The sequence below is a fragment of the Mauremys reevesii genome, linkage group 3, assembly GCF_016161935.1.
Source record: "Mauremys reevesii isolate NIE-2019 linkage group 3, ASM1616193v1, whole genome shotgun sequence".
Lineage (NCBI taxonomy): Eukaryota > Metazoa > Chordata > Testudines > Geoemydidae > Mauremys > Mauremys reevesii.
The window spans coordinates 78,333,419-78,354,952 of record NC_052625.1 but is presented as its reverse complement, the minus strand read 5'-3'; the positions used below and the strand labels follow the sequence as shown (position 1 = coordinate 78,354,952).

Genomic DNA, 21,534 nt, shown 5'->3' with positions numbered 1-21,534 from the left:
CAAATTAATGCCCTATTCACAAAATACACTGACTCGTTCATCTGAAGAAAGGATCACTAAAAGAATAATCAAGGCTTAGGCTCCAATCCTGCAATGAGCACAATATGGGCAGGCTCACTATAAAACTGGGTCTTTAGAGTTCAATCCTCTAAATGCAAAAATGTCCATCCTTACACTCTTCCAGTAGTTTATAAACAAAATCAGTCATGTTTTTTAAGCACCATCCTGCTCTGTTTTATCAGTCATTCAGTTATTCTGTGATGTAGATGAATAGAAAAAAAGGAATTCCCTGTTCACTCTCTTCTTTTACTCCTGATTAGACAAACTTGTATCCTTGCAATATCCTTATGGATATGCAAATTAACTTACAAGATTGTAAACTGATATACATTTATTTAGCATGAGACTCTCTGGAAGCTTAAAAACAGCTAAAATTTTATTTTATTTTTGTGTTGTAACTCTAAAAAGGAGCTTCACTGTAACTAACATCTTCCAATTTAAATCCCAAATAAATTTTAAAGGGAAATTCCAGACAGTCGGTTTGCTCGTGACCACACAGAAGTTCAGAACTCATCATGAACAAATCACAAAACATGTTTTAAAATCCCGCTAAAAAATCAAACATCTTATGTATAACTAAAGAAACTTTTAGCTTTTGTTAATGGATCTGTAACAGGCTTTCATGTCTGATATTTAAGATTTAAGCCTTTTGCTACTTATTCAATTGAGCTAAAAGAGGGGTTTTGATGCTGTGCTACAGCACACTTTCCCCTCCCATTTGTGGTCCTCACCTCCACAGTTGTATATGTAGGCACTTATATGCATCCTTTAACGACAGTATCTGATCAACAGTATCTCCATGGTAATTACGCATTTGTTTACATGGAAAAGTAGTATTAGAAAAGTACTTCTATATATTTAGCTGCCTTTAGAGCCTTTTGGAAAAAAAAGTTCACCAATCTGTCTCCTTTTATTCTAGATCAGCAGTTCTCAACCAGGGGTCCGGGGCCCCCTGGGGGTCCACACACAGGTTTCAGGGAGTCTGTCAAGCAGGGCCAGTGTTAGACTTGGTGGGGCCCAGGGCAGAAAGCTGAAGCCCTGTCATGCAGGGCTGAAGCTTGAGGCCCAAGACTAGTCAGCTGGGGTAAAGCTGAAGCCTGAGAAACTTTGCTTTGTGGGGCCACCTGTGGTGTGGGGCCCCAGGCAGTGGCCCTGCTTGCTGCTCCCTAATGCCGGCCCTGGCTTTTATATGCAGAAGAATAGTTGTTATGGTACAGGTGGGCCATGGGTTTTTTAATAACATGTTGTGGGGGTCTCAGAAAGAAAACGGTTGAGAAACCCTGCTCTAGATTTCATCTCCTGCTCCTATCTGTTCCATCCCCTCACATGGACACAAGTAGAAAGAGGACCATGTATTTAGCCAACACTCCACAGACCAGCAAGCCATGGACTACAATTTGAGAACTTCCATATAACACTGCCGTAAACGTTTAACCATAGTTTTTATTTCTTACTAGATGCAACCTATTAATGAAATACAAATATTGGCGCACTACTTCAGGCCTCACTAAGTTATTCCCCCATTAAAGAAAAGACATCGACAATAATAGTTAAAACTGTACATTTTATGGCTCTTTCATTAGTAACCAAAAGGGAATGTACTGAACCTGAGGTACTTTACTGTGCTTAGTATCACCTACTGAATCCAGTTAAATAGAACTATTTGTATCCTCTGCTATTTCCAGTGTTGTATATACATTTGATATATGCACATGGGCACACATATACAGAACCCCAAAGAGGTTTGACTCTAGCAGGAGGTTACTGAATTTAGCAACGAATAATAAAGCTGACAGGCTGTACATATATTCAAAAAAAAATTCTGCAGTTATACAACAAATGTAGTTGGATAAGTTTTATAAAACTTATAAGCCAGATTTAATGCAGCACAATGGGGGAATGATCCTGATTAAGAACTCTGGGTGCTATTGTAATACAAACAACAGTATTTAAAACAAGACACTGTATTCACCAAGAGTAAATCAGGGAAAAGACTGATAATCACACTTGTTAAATCTACTAATGAAATGCAAGATTCTTTATAAAAACGTCTATATCGAGCGGAACAATCACTTCAATCAGGCTTGCCTAATATACCAAGTATCAATGGTCTACAAATGCCTCTGACTGACAATGGTGTATGTGGATACTGCACACAGCACTAAAAAGGAAACTAAAAAGCTGTTTGAAAATCATTCTGTATCCTACAGCACTACCTTCACTGCAGAGCATCCTCTATACAGACACCACCTCCTCAGCTCACGATTATTAATTCTCCAGAACTCCCGTTAAGGCAGAGAAAGTAAATCCATCGTTTAACCTCAATTAATGCTGATATTTCCTCTGCAATGTTACTTTCCGGAGCGGAGTGATTGTCCCCTATTCCTTCGTCAAGCTTGGCCCGGCAGCCATGTCCTTATTCTCCTACGAACGGTTGTTTCGGAAAGGGAACGACCTGCTCGCAGTGAACTTACACAGTCCCTCAGCAAAACCTGGCGGAGCCAAACCTGCACAGCAAACACCAAAGGCATCTAAGGCACCACCACGGCAGTGGGGCGAAGCAACCTGCAGCCTAGATCCGCACCAGCGCCGAGTCTCGCACCGGGGAGCGGGGCCGGGACAAATCGGGCACCATTCCCTCATGCAACCCTCTCCCCATCCCTTCCCAGACAGAGAGGCGAGGGTTTTACCTTCATGATGAGCTCAGGCTGCGGAAAAAAGCCCCCGATCGGGGCTGAGCGGCCGAGGCTGGACCTGGAATTAAAACAAAGCACTGAGCCACCGCACCAGCCGTTTGCACCGGAGCGCGGGGGGAACGGGCAGGGGAGCCGCCGGGATCCTGACCAACCTCCCTTCTCCCAGATCTCGCCACCCCCCGTTTGCGATCTCTCCCCATTCAGTCCCCCCTCCCCCCGCTCGGCCACTGCTTTCCCTCCAGCCCCCACACACCGCGGCTCGGCTTCCCCTTCACTCGCTGCCATTGACGCCATTTCTGTCAGAGGAGGAGAAACTTGCCACAACAACAACCCACCCCCAGCCTCTCCGGCTGCTCCAGGAGAGTCCCCGCTCCGCGCCCAGCTCACAGGGGCCGGGGCTCTCAATCCTCTCCCCAGAGACCTGCGGGCTGGAGGGGGGCGGCGATGTCTGATCCCTGGAAACCCCCCGACTCTGCTGCGGCGGAGGGGGGGGGAAGGGGCCGCTGCTCCTCCATTGTATAAGGAAGAGGAGGGGGTTGGGTGGCAGCTCTCCCCGTTGGAGGGGCTGCGGCTCTGTGGATCCCGACAGAGGCGGCAGCTTCTCCCACCCCCATCAAAGAAAGCGCTGACTCCGCGACAGGAGTTTTAACAGCAACAGCCGCAACTGCCCAGCGCAGCGGGCCGGACCCGATCGGCAGAGGCAGTAATGAGGCAGCCCCCCTCGGGCTCCTCGCCGCCCCGCAGCGACTCCAGCCCCTCACCACCCCCCGCCTCACGCGCGGGGAGGGGAGGGGAGGGGGATCAGCGAGTCCCGCCGCAGTCTCGCCAGGACAAAAACAACCCCGCTCCCGCCTAGGAACCGCCACAAGCAGCGAACGCCCCGCTCCCTCACCCGCTGGCGGCGGGGCCGGGGCGGCTCTTTCTCCTGCTGTCGCTGTTACCTTTGTTCCGCGGCGCCCGCCCGCGGCTCTCCCTGACCCGGGAGGAGATGGGAGACGAAGCCTCCTCCCGGCTCCGGAGCCGTTGGCGTGGTGCTGGCCCCGGATCGATCCCCCAGCAAGGGCTCTGGCTACGGCTGCAGCTCCGCGCTGCGTATGATGGGGCCGATCCCCCCTGGCCGGACCCGGCGCTGGCGGTGGCTCCTCCGCTCGGAGCCGCTCACTCCCCTCCCCCCACCTCACACAGTGACTGACGGATAGAGACCCGCCCCCTCCCCGCCCTGAACTTTCTCTATTGGCCCGGAACCGGTAAGGCCCACGCGTCTCCCTGCACCATTGGCTCCCATATCGGAAACACTAACGTCATTTTTCCACCAATTCTATGGAAACAGAGACTCGGCGCCGCAGAGGCTCATGGGTAACGCGGTTCTTTTCCTCGCCGCTCTTCTGCGCCCATGAAGCTGCTGAGCCACACACCCGAACCACATATCCCATGATGCATCGCGCGCGAGGGGCCGCCAGGGGGTGGGACGAATCGAGTGCTAATTAAAACAAGTGGGAGGGCCTAGCGCCTGCGCAGTGAACCCCTGGTGGCGCATTTTCCCCCCAACAGAAGAGGGCGGCGGCGGTGGTAGCGGTTGAGGTGGAAGTGGGTGGAGTTTTTAACGCGCTGCTGCCGGTGCCGGAGCTGGGGAGCGCGCCCGGGCCGGAACGGCGGAGCGGGGTGCGGCTTGGCCCGGCAACGAGGAGGTGGATGGTGACTCCGGCTGGCGGTAGGTGGGGGGTTCGGGCGCCGCCGGTCCCCTCCGCCACCCCCGTGCCCCGGTCTCCCCGGTCCGTGCCGCCAGCCGGGCTCCTTTGTGCTGCCGGGGAGCGACACCTGCCCGGCCCCCTGGCGCCTCCCCGGCCTGTTCCTTTCGGCCCGCTGGGCTTGGTTCACTGCCCCCCCCCCCCCTCCGCGACAACGCTGCGCCCGGACCTGCCGGGGTCCCGCTGCCTGGCCAGATGGGGAAAGCGGGAGCCGGTCTCGGCGCAGCCGCCGGTTGGGTCTCTGCCCGGAGCCTGCTGCGGGTGGTGCTGTGCCCGGCCGCTCGGCCGGCAGGGGACGCAAAGGGCCGGCAGCGTCCGCACTCCCTATTCGCTTCGTTCCCGGGGGTCGCTCTGAAAGCGGACTCCACCTTTGAGGGTGGCGCCGCCCCGGGAGGCAGCGCCCAGCTGGCTCCAGAGTTATCGGGGGCTGAAGGGGCCGCTGTTTGCTCGCGCTCTGGCTTTTGCTGAAATGGCGCTGTAATTTAAGCAACAGCAGCATTTATACGTAATCAAAGCCACTGCTAGAGCTGCTGTACCCAGCTTTTGGCAGAGGTAAGCAATAAATAGCCCTCAGCGTGAACCGTGTGTAGTTGAGTTTTGCTACTAAGTCACTGCGGATTTAGCCATTCGGTGTTCTGTTAAACATGTTGCTTGCGCTGTAAAGATATTTAAAGTGCAGTTCAGCTCTGAAAATAGTGTAGTTGTGGCATAGCTAGGTTCCATGGTGACTGTTTCTCTGACTTCAGTTTCATTCAGTTCACAAGTTAAGATTGTATGTCTGAATTGCTAGTCCTGCAAATTTAATGTAGGTTTTTAAAAGCAGAATTGTCTTTCTCTGTTTTCTTTGTTACCACTAAAAATAGACTTGTGTAGACCAAATTCTGCCCATAGTTACATCTGGCAACCCTATGGATGATAGCTTGGATCAAAGACAGTGTTTGCCAAGACATCACCTATTACTGCTGTGTAGGTGCTGCTGGGCTAAATATGACTTTAAAATAATAAAAATCTGTACTTATGTATTCAGTCATTTAACTAATAAATGGTAAATCTGTAATAAGATGTCAAGTATCAGAGGGGTAGCCGTGTTAGTCTGGTTCTGTAGAAGCAGCAAAGAATCCTGTGGCACCTTATAGACTAACAGATGTTTTGCAGCATGAGCTTTCGTGGGTGAATACCCACTTCTTCGGATGCAAGCAGTGGCACTGCTTGCATCCGAAGAAGTGGGTATTCACCCACGAAAGCTCATGCTGCAAAACATCTGTTAGTCTATAAGGTGCCACAGGATTCTTTGCTGCTTGTAATAAGATGGTATTTCTATGTAACTTCTGGCCATGACTCATCTTTTTAAACTCCTGGGGGAATTCTGCACCCCTGCATGTGTGCAGAATTCATGTCTCCTGCAGATTTTTTTTGCTTCCCTGCAGGAAAAAAAAAATTTCTGGCAGGAAAGCTGGAAGAGAAGTTACACACCACTCCTTAGCAGTGCAGGCACATTGTTTCAGGCCCCCGGAGCAGCTCACGGAGAGGTAAATCACCATGGGGCTGGAGACACCCCAGCCAAGTGCTCCTACCCTGAGCTAGCATCAGCTGCTAGTCCTGGCTGGGCTGGAGGCAGGAGAGGATGGGGCTTCCTCTTCCCCTGTGAGGAGTTGCTGGGGCTGTGTCAGACCTACTCCCAGAAACTCCTCCCAGGAGTTTCCCTCCTGCCCCCATCTCTCCTCAGCTGTGGGAGGAGGGTCTTGGTACAGGGAACTGCTCCCCCATCCACCCAACCCCCATGCATCTCTACCTCCCATGCCAAGCCTCACCTGGTAGATCCAGACCCCCCCCCCCTTAGCCCTCCATACCAGAACCCCACCTCCTTGCACCTAGACCCCCTTGCACCAAGACCACCCCCTACTGAGCTTCCTGCAATCAACCCCCCTCCCTGATGTCCCACCCCTGTACCACCCTGAGCCCTCACGTCCAGAGTCTCATACAACTGACCCCCAACTAGCTGTACCCAGACCTCCACCCCACCAAGCCCCACTCCCTCAACCATCCCTGCTGATACCCCCAATCCCAGACCCCTCTGCTTAGCCCCAACCACCATCACCAGGAAGCCCCTGTGGAGTCCAGTTGCCCCTGCAACCCTCCCAATGCGCCACTATGCAGCTATTTCTCCTCCCCCCCCCCCCCTGATCCCTCACTAGGGTGACCAGATGTCCTGATTTTATAGGGAAAAACAGTCCCAATTTTTGGATCTTTTTCTTCTATGGGCTCCTATTACCCCCCACCCATCCCGATTTTTTTCACACTTGCTGTCTGATCACCTACCCCCAACTGAGCTGCCTGCACCCAGATTGTCCCATACAGAATCCTTTCACCCCACACTTGGATCCTACATGGTTGAGCTTGCCTGCCCTGCACCTGGTGTAGAGGGGCAGGGCCTCACAGTGTTTCTGGGGCAAGCCCAAGCCTTGTGCTGCGTCAGGGTTGGGTACAGCCTCACCGCAGTGTCTGTGTCTGGGAGCTGAGGGGGGACTGTAGGGTGATCTCCCACCTTTGTGCGGCCGGTGGCCTGTGCTCCCCGCTGCCATGCTGGAGCCTGTGCATTTATTTATTGACAAATGAAACTTGCAGAATTTTGCATATTTTAAAAATACTGTGTGCAGAATTTTTAATTTTTTGCGCAGAATGCCCTTGAGTAAAATTTTTAAGATAAACCTATAAATTGGCTCCATAGGAGCCTTTTCAAGGACCATCGGCAACAGTGATAGTAAAAACTGCTTGACATTCTTGAACTGCTTAGATTGCTAAAACTGGAAATATTAACTTGTAATGCATATGTTTTGGACAATGAGACTAGCCTGGTTTTAATTTCTAGTTTTATTAGGTGCTGCTGCTCTAAGAATTGCAGACAGTATTTAGAGACAAGGTGGGTGAGATAATATCTTTTATTGGACCAACTTCTGTTGTTTTACTGCATGTCTCTACTTTGATTTTGTCTTAAATTGAGAGCTCTTTGGAAAGTGCTAGAATACTATGGATGTTAATGTAAACAAGTAATAGAATTGGTGGTAATAAAATGAGTGCAAAAATTAAGATAAGTTAAATACTTTAATAAAGTATATATTTTACTGAGCTGTTTTGGCAACACTTGCCTCCCTTAAATCATTTCTCCACAAGTGAAATATTTAGCTGCCCATGGATTGGAACATATCTCATTTGGATCTGATGAGACCAGCATCACCATGCATCAGGGAAGAGGCAAAGTGAAGAATAAATGTTCAGACTGAAGCTAAATGTTGTAAACTAATATAATAACCAAATTGGGATTTGGTTGAAACAGCATTATGAACACCTCTGCTCTTGCGAAGAGGGCTATGAAAGCTTTTTATAACAAATAACTGTACTATATTAGGTCTGAAATAGAGCCTCTCTCCTTGCACATGCTTTTTAACCCTGCTGGGGAATCTTCTTAGCTGCTGAATTGCTGGTGCCACTTTCTTCGGAAAGTGTTCCAAAGTGATCCTGTTCAATCACTGGCTTAGGTGGCATGATGACATATTTTAAGGTGTCTGTACTGGCACATTTAGAACAGTAAAGACAAATTTATTGATTACAAGTCCAAAAAGGACCATTGTGATTGTGTAGTCTGATCTCATGTATAACGCAGGCCATAGTTTCTGCAAAATAATTCCTAGAGCATATCTCTTAGAAAAAAAGATTGTCAATGATGGAGAATCCACCATGACCTTTGGTAAATTGTCCCAGTGGCAAATTACACCTTACTTCCAGTCTGAATTTGTCTTGCTTCAACTTCCAGCCATTAGATAATTATACCTTTCTCAGCTAAATTGAAGAGCCCATTATTAAATATTTGTTCCCCATGATACTATAGACCGTAACCAGGTTACCTCTTAACCTTCTAAGCTAAATAGTGTTTTCTAGTCTTAATTATTCTCGTGGCTCTTCTCTGAAACCTCTCCAATTTATCAACCTTCTTCTTGAAGTGTGGACATCAGAACAGGACACTGTATTCCAGCACCAGTGCCAAATACAGAGGTAAAATGATCTCTGATCCTGCTCGAGATTCATCTGTTTATGCATCCCAGAATCACATTAGCTCATTTAAGCACAGCACCACGCTAGAAGCTCATATTCCTCTGGTTATCCACTGTGACAACTCCCAAATCTTTTTGAGTCACTGCTCCCTGTGAAGGAGACCCCCCCCCCAATCGTATAGCATGGCCTACATTCTTTGTTAGATGTATATATTTACATTTAGCTGTATTAAAATGCTTATTGTTTACTTGTGCCCAGTTTATCAAGTGATCTAGTTTGGTAAATAATGAAGAGGACAGGGCCTTGATTCAGAACGCTCTCCCAATTTTTGTGTCATCAACAAACTTCCAGTGATTTTGTTTTCCTTCATGTCATTGATAAAAATGTTAAGCATAGGGCTGAGAACCAATTCCTCCTGGACACGACTGGAAATACAACTGATCTGTGACTATTCCCAGTTTATAGTTACATTTTGATAGTTATCCATTAGCCAATTTTAATCCACTTCACATGTGCCATGTCAATTTTATATCATTCTAGTCTTTTATTTGAAATGTTGTGTGAGTATCAAGTGAAATGTGTTAGAGGTCAAAGTATATTGTGTCAGCACCATTACCTTCATCAACTAAACTTGTAATCTCATTTAAAAAAAAATCAAGTTAGTTTAACAGGGTCTATTTTCCATAAACTTATGCTGTTTTGCATTAGTTACCATACTTAACCCTCCTTTATTTATTAAACAAGTTCTGTATCTGCTACTCCATTATTTTGTCTGGGATCAGTGTCATACTGACAGGCCTTTAATTCCCACGTCATGTCATTTACCCTTTTTTAAAATTTGGCACACATTAGCTTCTTTCCAGTCTTCTGGAACTTCCTCATTGCTCCAAGACACTAGAAAATCAGCATTGAGCTCTCCAATTAACTTCAATCCCAGAGGTTTAAAAGAGCTATCTGGAGCTGCTGAGGTAAAAATATCTCACTTTAGTAGTCATCCTCCAGAGAGAGTGAAATGGAAAGTGTTATGCACCTTATGACGAGACTATATCTTCTGGTTTTTCCCCCAAATACAGAACAGAAATATTTATTGAACACTTCTTGTCTTTTCTGCATTATTATTGATGATTCTATCACTTTCAGCTAGTAAGGAACAAAAAGAATCCTGGTAATGGTCCACAATATATTTACAAAACTCCTTCTTATTGTCCTTAACTCTGCTGGCCATAGATTTTTTTTTTTTCGTTGTGTCCCTTGGCTTCCTATATCAGCTTGCTACAATTTCTAACTTTTGCCTTATATTCATCATCAACTTTCCCTTTTTTTCCCACTTGTTTTTATCTATATCTATATGCATGCTTTCACTTCCCCTCTAAAGCAGATTAGTTTTTTTATCTAGATCTGCTACTTTCTTTTGTTGTGGCTTTTTGGGCATCTAGTAAGGTGTTCTTAAATGATTTCTAGTTATTCATTTTTCTAATTAAATTCTTCCTCCCAGCTGATTTGGCTCAGAATTGTTTTCAGCTTTGTGAAACTGGCCCTATTAAAGAACCAAGTATATATATTACTGGTCTGGACTTTATTCTGCTTGCACATTTTTTTTTTTTTATGATCTCTTGTACCTAAGCTACCATTAATTTTAGTTCTGTAATCACTTCCTCTTTATCTGTTCAGACAAGGTCTAATAAAGAATTCCCCTGTTTTGGCTTCAACACATCTTGAGTTAGGAAATTGTCATCTGTAATGTTTAGAAACTCCAAGAATGTTTTAGTATTGGAAGCATGAGACTTATAGCATGTCATTCAAACTGAAGTCCCTTGTGAGCATGCACCTTTTTTTCCTCTAAATATTATAAATAGGTTCCTGGGGGATGGTCATCCTGTTCCCTAGTGTGATTTGGTGATCTGCACCAGACACCAACTAATACCCCATCTTTTAGGGCATTGATCCATAAGCATTCAAGATCACTGTCTTCTGAGTTCAGTGACTCGGAAATAGCATTACCTAGCTTTTACATAGCGCCACTCCCCCTCTCCCTTTGCCCACTCCATCCTTCTTAAATATGTTATAACCATTTGTTTTAACATTCCAATCATGCGCATAATCCCAGTAGATTTCAGTAATAAACTAGATGAAATTTGTGCTCATTTATGAGCAATTCCAGACTCTCTTGTTTGTTACTCCCAGCTCCTAGCATGAGTGCAGAAGCAATTCAAGAATTTCTTCTGTATCCTTTGGTTACTTGATTAATGTTGTTCAGTGTCTTTTATGTTTGTGTGTGCACAGAGTGTTCATATCTTTTTATCCTTCCTTTTGCTATTAGTTTTACTTAAGTTCACACCTTCTGTTAATTGAAAACAGCACATTAAATCCCTGTGAGTGCACTCATTCAGAAGTAAAGTGGTCTTAGTTTGCTCAAATTTAATTCACAGTGACCCAGAGATGTGTTGGGTGACAGAGATGACATGGGGGCTGGCTGAGACCTTGTTTTATTTTTTCACTGGGAAACGGTCAAGAAGTATAGTTAATTTTTTTAAATGTCATTTTTTCCTAATGAGGGGCCCTCAAGCTCCTTCATATTGTGGACCATATGTTAATAGAGGTTGTTTCATAGATCACCTATTCTGTTTGCAGCTGCATAACTTCTGTATGGCAACTTGATCAGTTGCTTACTTACATGAAAAAATAATGGGGATTTGTGCTAATGTGTGTCTAATGCAATGGGCAGGGTACAGAATTTGTTTTTAGTCTTCATCTGCCCTCTCCAGTTTCTAGTGTTGCTCTTCTCTCTCATTCAGTGTTCAAGTTTCTCTGCCGCTTGTGCTAGAGGACATGCTTCTGTTGCCTGTAATTTTTTTTTAAATCCCCTTCCCCTGCACAGACTTCCTTGTCACTCTGTTCTTTGTTCTACTGGATGTGTTGCCTTGCCACTTGACCCTCTTGCAGTGGATCTACTGCCTGACTGCTTTGTTCTCCTCTTCATGGGGCTCTTCTTGTGGCATTGACCTGCAGTTCCTGTTCTCTTTATGAGCAGTTAGGCTACCTTTTATTTTTTTTCAGCTGCTTCTGTAGGATTCCTTTCTCTTCTTGACAGACAATAGTCCGATCTAAGGTTGGGTATTTGACTGGTCCAAAAATAATTGGTCAAATATTGTCAAATGTCAAACGGTCAGATGTTTTAAAGTGTTACACTATTCTTCTGGTACTGCTCTAATAGTTATGATTTCCAATCAGGTTAGCTTTAAATTTTATGCTTAATTACAAAAACATAAGTTAGTTAAGTGAGTTATTTTAATGCTGAAAAATGTGAAACTCGATAAAATGAAGTTCTGAAAAATGGAAGAATGGCTCTATGCTGCAGTCAGAAGGTTAGGTCACCGCCTACATAGGGGCATTCTTGGTGGAATATATAACAATATTTTACCTTGATCAAACAGATGGTTGGTTAACATTATTTGACTGCTCAGTTGACCAGATTGTCAAGCCTAGTCTGGACATCCATAAAAGCGTCTGGAAACAAGAAAGCGGCAATGACATCTTCTCCATGGACCACTCAGTGACTTACAGATCAGTATGGGAAACTGTCTTAACTAGCGATCTCTTGTTGTGAAAGGGCAGAGGGAATTAGTGTTGGGCATGTACGTAACAGCTTGAAGACACTGCATAGTGAGTGAGGCACTGTGTGAGTATGAATTTCTGCATATCTTGTATCTGAGAACTTCATAAGGCATCACAAAACAACATCTTTGATGAAGAGAGGGTAAATCTATATGCTCACCTTTTTGAAGAACTCTATCTTGAAAAACCATTTTCTCTTGAAATCTCATTTTGCAATAACTGCCAAATATGCTTACTGTAGCAGAAGAGTGCGCAACTAACTCTGCATATTGTATAGCTCTGGGAAACATCTGGAGGGAAATCTTAAGTTTCAAATTCGTATTCTCTTAATTTAACAGCTTTCAGAATCTTAGCATTTGGCCCTGTGCTTTTACAAAAAGGGCATGTGTTGGATAACCATTTGAATAGTTTTTTGGCAATATGATATACTCATAGCATTGCATAATGCAGTTCATAACACTTTCTCACCTTTCCAGGATCTCCCTTTGTCTTTTTTTCCCCCCTAGTCTCTATTTCTTTACTCAATGACATCCTTATTTTGGGGTAAGACTGTGATATTTTTACTTTGCAAGTAGTCCCACTGAATGTGGTGTGACTAATGGTGCAAGATACTCTGTTCAGTGTGAGGAAGGGTATTGCAGTCTGGATTACCCATAAAATAATTTACAGTTAAGGAAGCTGTGCTACCTTAAGTGTTAATTTATGATTTTTGTAATGCAAGTCTTTCCTGTGAATATGAGGAAAACTGTTACCAAGAGTCATTTAGGAAAACAGTCTGGAAATAGTAAATGGAATAAAGTTACATTTTAGCAAAAAAATTGATCACTCTCCTTAATATGCCTATTTTCAAAATGAGTACATTACACTTACAAATCTAGCAGCAGGGTTTTTGGCTGGTAGCCAAGGACATTCTTCAACTGTTAGGGCAAACACTCCTTGCAAGATACTTTCTAAACAGGCAAGGGCTGCTGCTGAAGTAAAATGAAACTTCATACTACCACTGCAGCTCCAGTCTTCAGATGACATTAAAAACATTGAGTTTTGAGCTGCTGCATCTGCAGTGCAGCAAGAAAGGTTAGAGGTGAGAGGAAGGAAAATGAATTACAGAAAGAAATCTGAAAAAGTCACAGAAATGGAGAGCCTGAGAAGAGAGAGGACATGAACTGAGAAATGAACATTTAGATGAATAAGCTATACAGACAAATAAATCCAGAGGTGGCAGTAAGAGAACTTGAGACACAAATGGAATACATGGTAGAAAAAATAAGGATAAAGAGAACCAAACACTTAAACTGATCTAAAAGAATAGGACATAGCAGACATAATGGTATGAATTTTAAACAAATATGAAAGAATGAGTAAGCCAAAAATTGAGTGTTTTAAAATATACCTTAAAATTAATTTTTTTTTATTTTTAATCAGGAAACTTAGATTAAACTTGTGTATTGTGTGTATTCGTTCCTGGACATAAACACGTTTTGAATTTGAATTATTCTGACTAACTTTTAGAAATCTACATAATGGTGCTTGATAGTTGTGTGGGATTCTATTAGCTATTTTTTACACACTCATTTGCCAAATATCTAAAATGTCTAAAGACCCAAACATCAAAGATTTTAAAATAGTTTATAATGAATTTCAATTTAAATGGGTTTTGCTTTCTAAAAAATCAAAACAAGTTCCCCTGGTTTTTAAAATGTGCTGGTTAAAGTATATAAAGCAACAGCAAGCAGACTTTATTTTGTAACGTAAAGCCAGTGATGGTTAGAAAACGATGGGTTTTCTTTCAAGCAACACTTTTAAATGGGCCTTTGTCCTAAATCCCTTAAGCATGCTTATCTCTTCCCTTCTTTCTTAGAATTAGGGGCTGGCTTCCATTCTATATCTTTTTAATTCTCTAACATTGATTGTGGTAGTAAGAAGTCTCCTTTCTTTGACAGAGTGAAACACTGCTTCTTGAAATGGAGGGAATGGAAGAAACATCTGAAAGAATTCTTTTAGAGCCATACAAGTATTTACTTCAACTGCCAGGCAAGTGTCCTTTTATCATTCTGTTGTGTTTGTCTATTTGTTTTCAGAGATTGATCAAATTCAAAAGAATAAGTAGAGGACAATTCTGTCCAGTCTTGACTTGTATGGAATTTGATTCTGAGCAGTTTAATTCTTTTATTCAAAGGAGCAGAATTTTTCTAGTTAGAAAATCCTAACCACTAGGATTAGACTAAGAGAAATGTAGCACTTCTGACATTGTCCCTCTGATCTATCAAATTCAGAGAAATTGTTCTTCCCCCTCCCGTCACCACTCTATTGTATAGAACCAATATAATGTCTAATGCAATGGTACACATATTCCTGGCTGAGAATCTCAGGAATACACAGAGGTCTTCCAGGGGGTACATCAACTCATCTAGATATTTGCCTAGTTTTACATAGGGCTGTCAAGTGATTTAAAAAAAATTGTGATTAATCACACTGTTAAACAATAATAGCATACCATTTATTTAAATATTTTTGGATGTTTTCTATGTTTTCAAATATATTGATTTCAATTATAACACAATACAAAGTATACAGTGCTCCCTTTCTATTTTATTACAAATTTGCACTGTAAAAACAAAATAAATGGTATTTTTCAGTTCACCTCATACAAGTACTATACTGCAATCTCTTTATGGTGAAAGCAACTTACAAATGTAGAATTGTGTACAAAAAAATAACTGTAGAGCCTACAAATCAACTCAGTCCTACTTGTTTGTCTGAGTGATTGGCTGAATAAGAAGAAGGACTGAGTGGACTTTGTTTTGTTTTTGAGTGCAGTTATTTTTTGTACATAATTCTACATTTGTAAGTTGGTTTCACCATAAAGAGATTGCAGTACAATACTTGTATGAGGTGAACTGAAAAATACTGTTTCTTTTGTTGTTTAAAGTGCAAATATTTAATCAAATGAGCAGTGTACACTTTATATTCTGCATTGTAATTGAAATCAATATATTATAAAAAAAAATCCAAAATATTTCAATTGGTATTCTATTGTTTAACAATGCAATTAAAACTGCTATTAATCATTATTTTTAATAGCGATTAATTTTTTTGTTAATTGCATGAGTTAACTGCAATTAATTGACAGCCCTAATTTTACAACAGGCTACAGAAAAAGCACTAGTGAAGTCAGTACAAACTAAAATTTCATAGAATTTGTTTATGTAACTTTCTCTTTTGCCATATAAAAATAAAAGTTACGCAATTTTTTTCAGTAATAGTGTGCTGTGACACTCATGCCTGATTTTGTAAGCAAGTAGGTCTTACGTGAGGTGAAACTTAGGGGTATGCAAAAGAAATCAGACTCCTGAAAGGAGTACAATAGTCTGGAAAGGTTAAGAGCCACTGGTCCAAATGTCTCTGGGGAAACGGAAAGTGCTAAAGACTTGGTCCAGCTCTTGTGAAATGGACATAGTCAATCCTGACCCTACTATTGACCTGTGCCTTGGTGTACTTGGACCTTTTGATCTCTCTGTACTGTTGGTTTCTCAGTTACGCCCTTTTCAGCATGCTGCTTAAACATTTGGTCATACACCAGAATTTTCCTTTGGACCGATTTCTGCTGTTCTGGGTCACTTAATCTCCCCATATGGTCAGCCGGGGTTGTATATTGGTCTCAGGCTGGCTGGTAGTATGTTCAGAGGAGTGCCTCCTCGGAGACATGGTAACAATTCAGGCAGAAGGAAGCTGATCGCTAGGACAGTAACTCTCAAATCAACACTATAGCATATGTTGTGGCATGTATACAGGTAAGTGGCTTCTGTAGCTTTCATCTCTGAGCAATGAAGTATAGAAAATAAATCTGAGAAGCCACCAAAGCAGTGACTAGTCCCATATAGGAAGGAAATAGTAAAACTGTTAGTGCATTACAGCTGTGACTTCCATCCGGTTTGTACCGTGAACTCTTGAAGACTAAAAGTAAGTCTCCTCCCTTGGTTTTCACACCTCAACTGCTAGAACAGGGCCTCATCCTCCCTGATTGAACTAACCTCGTTATCTCTAGCTTGCTTCTTGCTTGCATATATATACCTGCCCCTGGAAATTTCCACTACTTGCATCCGACGAAGTGGGTATTCACCCACGAAAGCTCATGCTCCAATACGTCTGTTAGTCTATAAGGTGCCACAGGATTCTTTGCTGCTTCTAATGAAAATGATGTGAATGCCTGTACATACTTGGGAGAAATTTTTAGATGTGGTCAAGCGGCATTAATAGGCATACTCTGGGTATAGATGGTCCTTTAGTATGCCAAATATCTGACATAGGCAGGGTCTTGTAGTGAAACCTCCCTTTGGTTATAGGGAACTTCATTGTTTATAACTGCTTCACTCATAGGGATTATCTGTGTACCACATATAATTCCAGTGTGACTATCAACTATATCTGGTTGGAGTGGGGAAGGAGAAGAAAAGCTGCCAGTAACCCTCCTTCCTCCAGGTTAAGGGAAAATCTCTGACTTGTAATGATATACATCGGCCAGACTGGACAGTCCCTACGTAAAAGGATAAATGGACACAAGTCAGATACACCGCTACCTCGATATGACAATTATTTGGATATAACGCGGTAAAGCAGTACTCCGGTGGGTCAAAGCAAGTTCAATACAACACGGTTTCACCTATAACGCGGTAAGTTTTTTGGCTCCCAAAGGACAGCATTATATCGAGGTAGAAGTGTATTAGGAACGGCGATGTACAAAAACCTGTAGGAGAACACTTCAGTCTCCCTGGACACACAATAGCAGACTTAAAGGTAGCCATCCTGCAGCAAAAAAAACCTTCAGGACCAGACTTCAAAGAGAAACTGCTGAGCTTCAGTTCATTTGCAAATTTGACACCACTAGCTCAGGATTAAACAGACTGTGAATGGCTAGACAACTACAAAAGCAGTTTCTCTTCCCTTAGTGTTCACACCTGAAGTGCTAGAAGAGGACCTCATCCTCCCTGATTGAACTAACCTTGTTATTCCTAGACTGATTCTTGCCTGCATATTTATACCTGCCTCTGGAAATTTCCACTACATGCATCTGACAAAGTGGGTATTCACCCATGAGAACATTTTCAGAGTTATCAACAGCCTCCATTTCCAAGGTGTGCGTAACTCTGAGGTGCTACTGTGATGTTGTCTTTTCACCCTGTACATTTTTGGCTATGAAACTGACCATTTTGCTAAGCTCATTTATTATCATTATAATACTTTCAAGATTGACAGAAAGCTGTTTCAAAAGAGAACACTTCTAAGGGATCATGTAGAGTGTAAACAGATATAACATCTTTTTTTATCCTGCTCTATGTGGAGGGGCATATGGTCTTGGCTATGACTGAGATCTGTAGGGGGTGTTACTAGTGATTCCTTTTTTAAAGTTTAAGCATATTCTGTACTTTAGAAAGATGAGGGAGTGACCCATCTGAGACTGCAGTCCTCTATCCATGGAAGAGGTGCATGGTTTTGTCAGTGACATTAGCAGAGTTCAGTAGAACCTTAAAGATACAGACTGACCAGTCAACTGGACACAATGGAGAACCGGAAGTAAGCTATCAGCAGAGATGAAACCAGCAAATATTGTACTGTACTGTACCTGTATTGCATCTTAAAGGTAGGCACATCCAGGCTGCCTGTCCCCACCTCCTACTTGCCACAGTGCAGGGCAGCCACTTACAGATAACAGGTGGTGAATGCTGTTTTCTCCTCTCTCCCCACCCTGGCTGGAAGGGGGAGAAGTATGCAAGCTCAGAGCCTGGGAAATAAACTTCTGAAGTTGCTTCTGAAACCTTGCCTGAAATGTAAGCTGCTGAAACCTGAGCTCCTGCCTGCATGCTACACTCTGGAGGAACAACTCAGTTTTAAAGGGCCACAGCCTGCACTGTGCGCCCACTGATGCTGCAGTTCCCCCAGGTGCCTCATCACCCTTGCAGCCCAGGGGGCTAGAACCAGTTCCTTTTCCCCTCTCCCACTTGCCGGGCAGCCCTGCAAAGCTGCGAGCCCTTGCTCCAAGCAGTCTGTCCTGAGAAGCATCCCATAGTGTCTTGTTCAGAGTTGTGAACAACTGCCATTCCCCAGGTGTCCATAACTGAGGTTCTACTGTAGCATGGAAGAAGCATGCAGAGTGGCACTTCTCCATTTGTGCATCTCCTTTGTTACCTCCTTTCTTTTGTGTTAGCATACACTTTAATAATCTTCTGGAAAGAAGGATGCATGGTGAGGTAGAAAACCTTTTTCAGATGACAGTTATTTAGGTTAGTCAATTCCAGAGAACACAGAAGAACTTCAGAGGGACCCTAACCAAGCTAACTGAATGGGCAACTTTAGTGGCAGATGAAGTTCGATATTGATAAATTGCAAAGTAATGCACACTTAGGAGTGTGCGGAATACGACTTGTGTACCTTAGAGAGTTCTAAACAATATCCAGTCTGGAAAGAAACTTGACATTATGGACAGCTCAATAAAGATTTCTGATCAATGTGCAGCTGCAATCAAAAAGGCAATGTTAAGATGTGTAAGGAATGGGATTGGAAACAATTCAGAAAATGTAATAGCAGTATAAATCAGTAATTGATGCCCTTATCTAGAATACTTTATCAGTACTGGTACTGTATCTTAAAGGAAGGAGATCAAAGAAAGTTAATGAGAATGATTAGGGGTATGGAAAACCTCTCACATAGACACTGAAACATCAGGGATTGTTTACCTTAAACTACAATGGATATAACAAATCTAGATAAGGTAGATCAGGAGAACAGAAGGTCCTGGTCTCATAAAACGGGCATTCAGTGAAATTGAAATATGACAAAGTCTATAATAAGGAAATGCTTTCTCACTTGGTACGTAATTACTGTGAAACTCATTGCCACAGGATGTCACTGAGAACAAGAAGGTTTCAAAGAAGTTTTGGACAATTGTATGGATAACCAGAATATCCAGAGGTCTTTAGTTTACTCTTAGAGTTTTGGAAGAGAGAACCTCATGGCTCAGGGTTTCTCTCTAAATACCAGAGACTAGGTTGAGATCTTCATGAGGTGCAGTTAATCCCACTTCTGTCTGGTTTCTTGCATCTTTCTGTGAAGCATCTGGACCTGGCCACTGAAGAATACAGGATTAAGTGGACTGCAGATCTGATAGTGTTTCTTTTATTTATATGTGTATATGATTCCACTTCTACTCTGTAGAACACACTGATATAACAATAGTCTGGGAGCATAGTATAGTCTATCCCTCACCCATGGAATGAGGTTTTAAAGAAAAGAGATTTGTCATTCGATCTGTAAAAATCATTATTTCCATGGTGTCCTCCTTTGTGGGCATGGAAGGGGAAGAATTCCCCCTACTCCTCCCAGCTTTGCATCCTCCGGCAGGGGAAAATTTTGATGATAGTGTTGTCAGAAATGGGTTCAGAGGAATCTAATTCAAAAGCACTTTCTCCTATAAACTCAATGGTACCAAATATGACAAACCTAGAACAAGTATGTAGATATTCAAGAAATTTTAAAAATCAACATTCTGTAGTTCTACTTTAACACAGCAGTGTATTGGTTACATAAACACATTGATCTTGGCTAATCCTAGGGAAGTCAGCCTTGAGATGGAGGATTGAAAACATTTATTCATCAAACTAGTCATCAGTGTCATCTCTATCAAGGACACTGCTGCTAAAACATCACACTGATCTTTGTCCGCACTGCACTTGCAAATTTCTGTACAAAGTAGGTTGCTGGCCAAACATGCAGGTTAGTGAGCATCTGGTGTTTGCATAAGAGCATTTGATTAGCTGAAGGATTTACTTGTGAGCTCGTGGTATTTCATACGTAAATGCTGTGATCAGTCCATTCTCCAAGACTCATGTATGCCTGAGAAAGGAGGGTAATTTTGTATGCACTCAGTCACCCAGTGTCATTCCATTACTTTAACTTGCAAAGGCACCCCTGTCAGTAACCATTTTTCTGAGTGACTTGAGCAATCAGTGAGGCTAGCAGTTGTGGTTGGCAGGATGCATATATGAGTCTTTTATTCATGTGGTGCTGAGTTTTAAAGGCTGACCAAGTTGCAGTCATTTACCTTTCTCCTGAAATGGTGCAGTATGGTATGTCCTGGGTGACCGGCTCACTTGAGGGTACATCTTCTGTCTCTTCGATGGAAGCCATACTGAATGATTTTTTTTCATTTCTGGAGTGCATCCTACTTTTGCGCACTAATCAAGTTCGGTCAGGGTTAGTGAATGGGGAAAGCTCGACTATAGCTAATTTAATTACTGTTTTGTTGAAAGTTGGATGGCTGACTTTAGAATTTTTGGACCTTTATTCCTGGGGGAATTTGGGGCCACTGTGTGCAGGCAGAATTCATGTCCGCCTGCAGATTTATTTGCTTCCCCACAGAAAATGACGGGAAAGCAAAGGGAAGATGCAAAGCAGTTATATACTGGCATGGTTTCCAGGACCCAGAGCAGCTGGCAGAGGTAAATCTCCAAGCAGCTGGGGACACCCGGGGGCATAGCCCCTCTAAACGGGGGGGGGCACTCAGGGTCACATGTTGCTGCCCCCCATTTCTGCAAGCACAGATCTGCCCAGGTGAACAAGGGTTCCCCTATGGCAAGCTGACTCTACAGCTGGATGCCGTCTTGTGGTACTAATGCTGTTCTTGCTCTCCTTTTGTGTTCTGTGAGCCATCCTGTTTTCTGCACGACAGAGTGCCTGGGGTGGGTGGGGGGAGGAGGCAGTTGGGGAGGAATGGGGGGAAACAGGAGCCCAGCATGTGGCATCCACTTGGCAGTAGCTGGAGCTCCCATGCCCATTTTCCCCGCTGCTGAGCCTGAGCCACCTTCTCTTGAAATCCTTGCAGGGGCAATGGGATTCTGCACCTGGAAACCACCACTCAATGAACTCCTGTGCATCCAGATCCCTCACTGTGCAGCCAGTGGCCTGTGCTCCCCACTACTGTGTTGAAGCCTCCACATTTATTTATTGAAAAACAAAATTTGCAGACTTATGTGGAATTTCCTTAGGAGTAGATTTTGGTAGGAAAGTGAATCATGAAGCCAGAAAGCTCCTTCAGGGAGTGGTTCTTTGCTGATCCAGACAGCACTTGAGGCTGGGACTGGTCTCTATTAATATGCTCCTGGTAGCAGACCATAACAGTAGCACAAAGGGTACCTTTGCCATCTGCTGTACCTTTGTGGAACTTTAAGTTATTGGCAGCACAAAATATATATCTAACTTTGTCAAAGTCTGAGAGAATATAGAAACCTTCATTCTTTTCCATATGACAAATAACCTCGTTTGTATTTGGAGTCTCCATATGGAACACTTTATTGTGGTCAGTAGAGGACCCA

At 43.3% G+C, this 21,534-nt stretch overlaps 2 protein-coding genes across 9 annotated transcripts in view; one reads left to right on the top strand and one right to left on the bottom strand.

Moving 5' to 3' along the window:
• The window catches only part of ARID4B (AT-rich interaction domain 4B), a 158,502-nt gene extending 154,575 nt beyond the window's left edge, over positions 1–3,927 (bottom strand). For 3 of the 4 annotated variants that reach the window (XM_039531484.1, XM_039531485.1, XM_039531487.1), the window contains exons 1-2: positions 3,010–3,075; positions 2,751–2,814 (exon numbers count right to left, since the gene is read on the bottom strand). In XM_039531484.1, the coding sequence (XP_039387418.1) occupies positions 2,751–2,814; positions 3,010–3,050 (105 nt within the window). In that variant the 5' untranslated portion in view covers positions 3,051–3,075. Of the gene's footprint in view, positions 1–2,750; positions 2,815–3,009; positions 3,076–3,697 lie in introns of those variants that run through there. The other variant, XM_039531486.1, reaches the window with a different exon arrangement.
• A 222-nt stretch (positions 3,928–4,149) lies between these two features.
• GGPS1 (geranylgeranyl diphosphate synthase 1) overlaps positions 4,150–21,534 on the top strand; it is a 48,379-nt gene continuing 30,994 nt past the window's right edge. For 2 of the 5 annotated variants that reach the window (XM_039531500.1, XM_039531495.1), the window contains exons 1-2: positions 4,153–4,467; positions 14,110–14,200. In XM_039531500.1, the coding sequence (XP_039387434.1) occupies positions 14,131–14,200 (70 nt within the window). In that variant the 5' untranslated portion in view covers positions 4,153–4,467; positions 14,110–14,130. Of the gene's footprint in view, positions 4,468–5,951; positions 6,034–7,373; positions 7,425–14,109; positions 14,201–21,534 lie in introns of those variants that run through there. The other 3 variants (XM_039531496.1, XM_039531497.1, XM_039531498.1) reach the window with 3 other exon arrangements.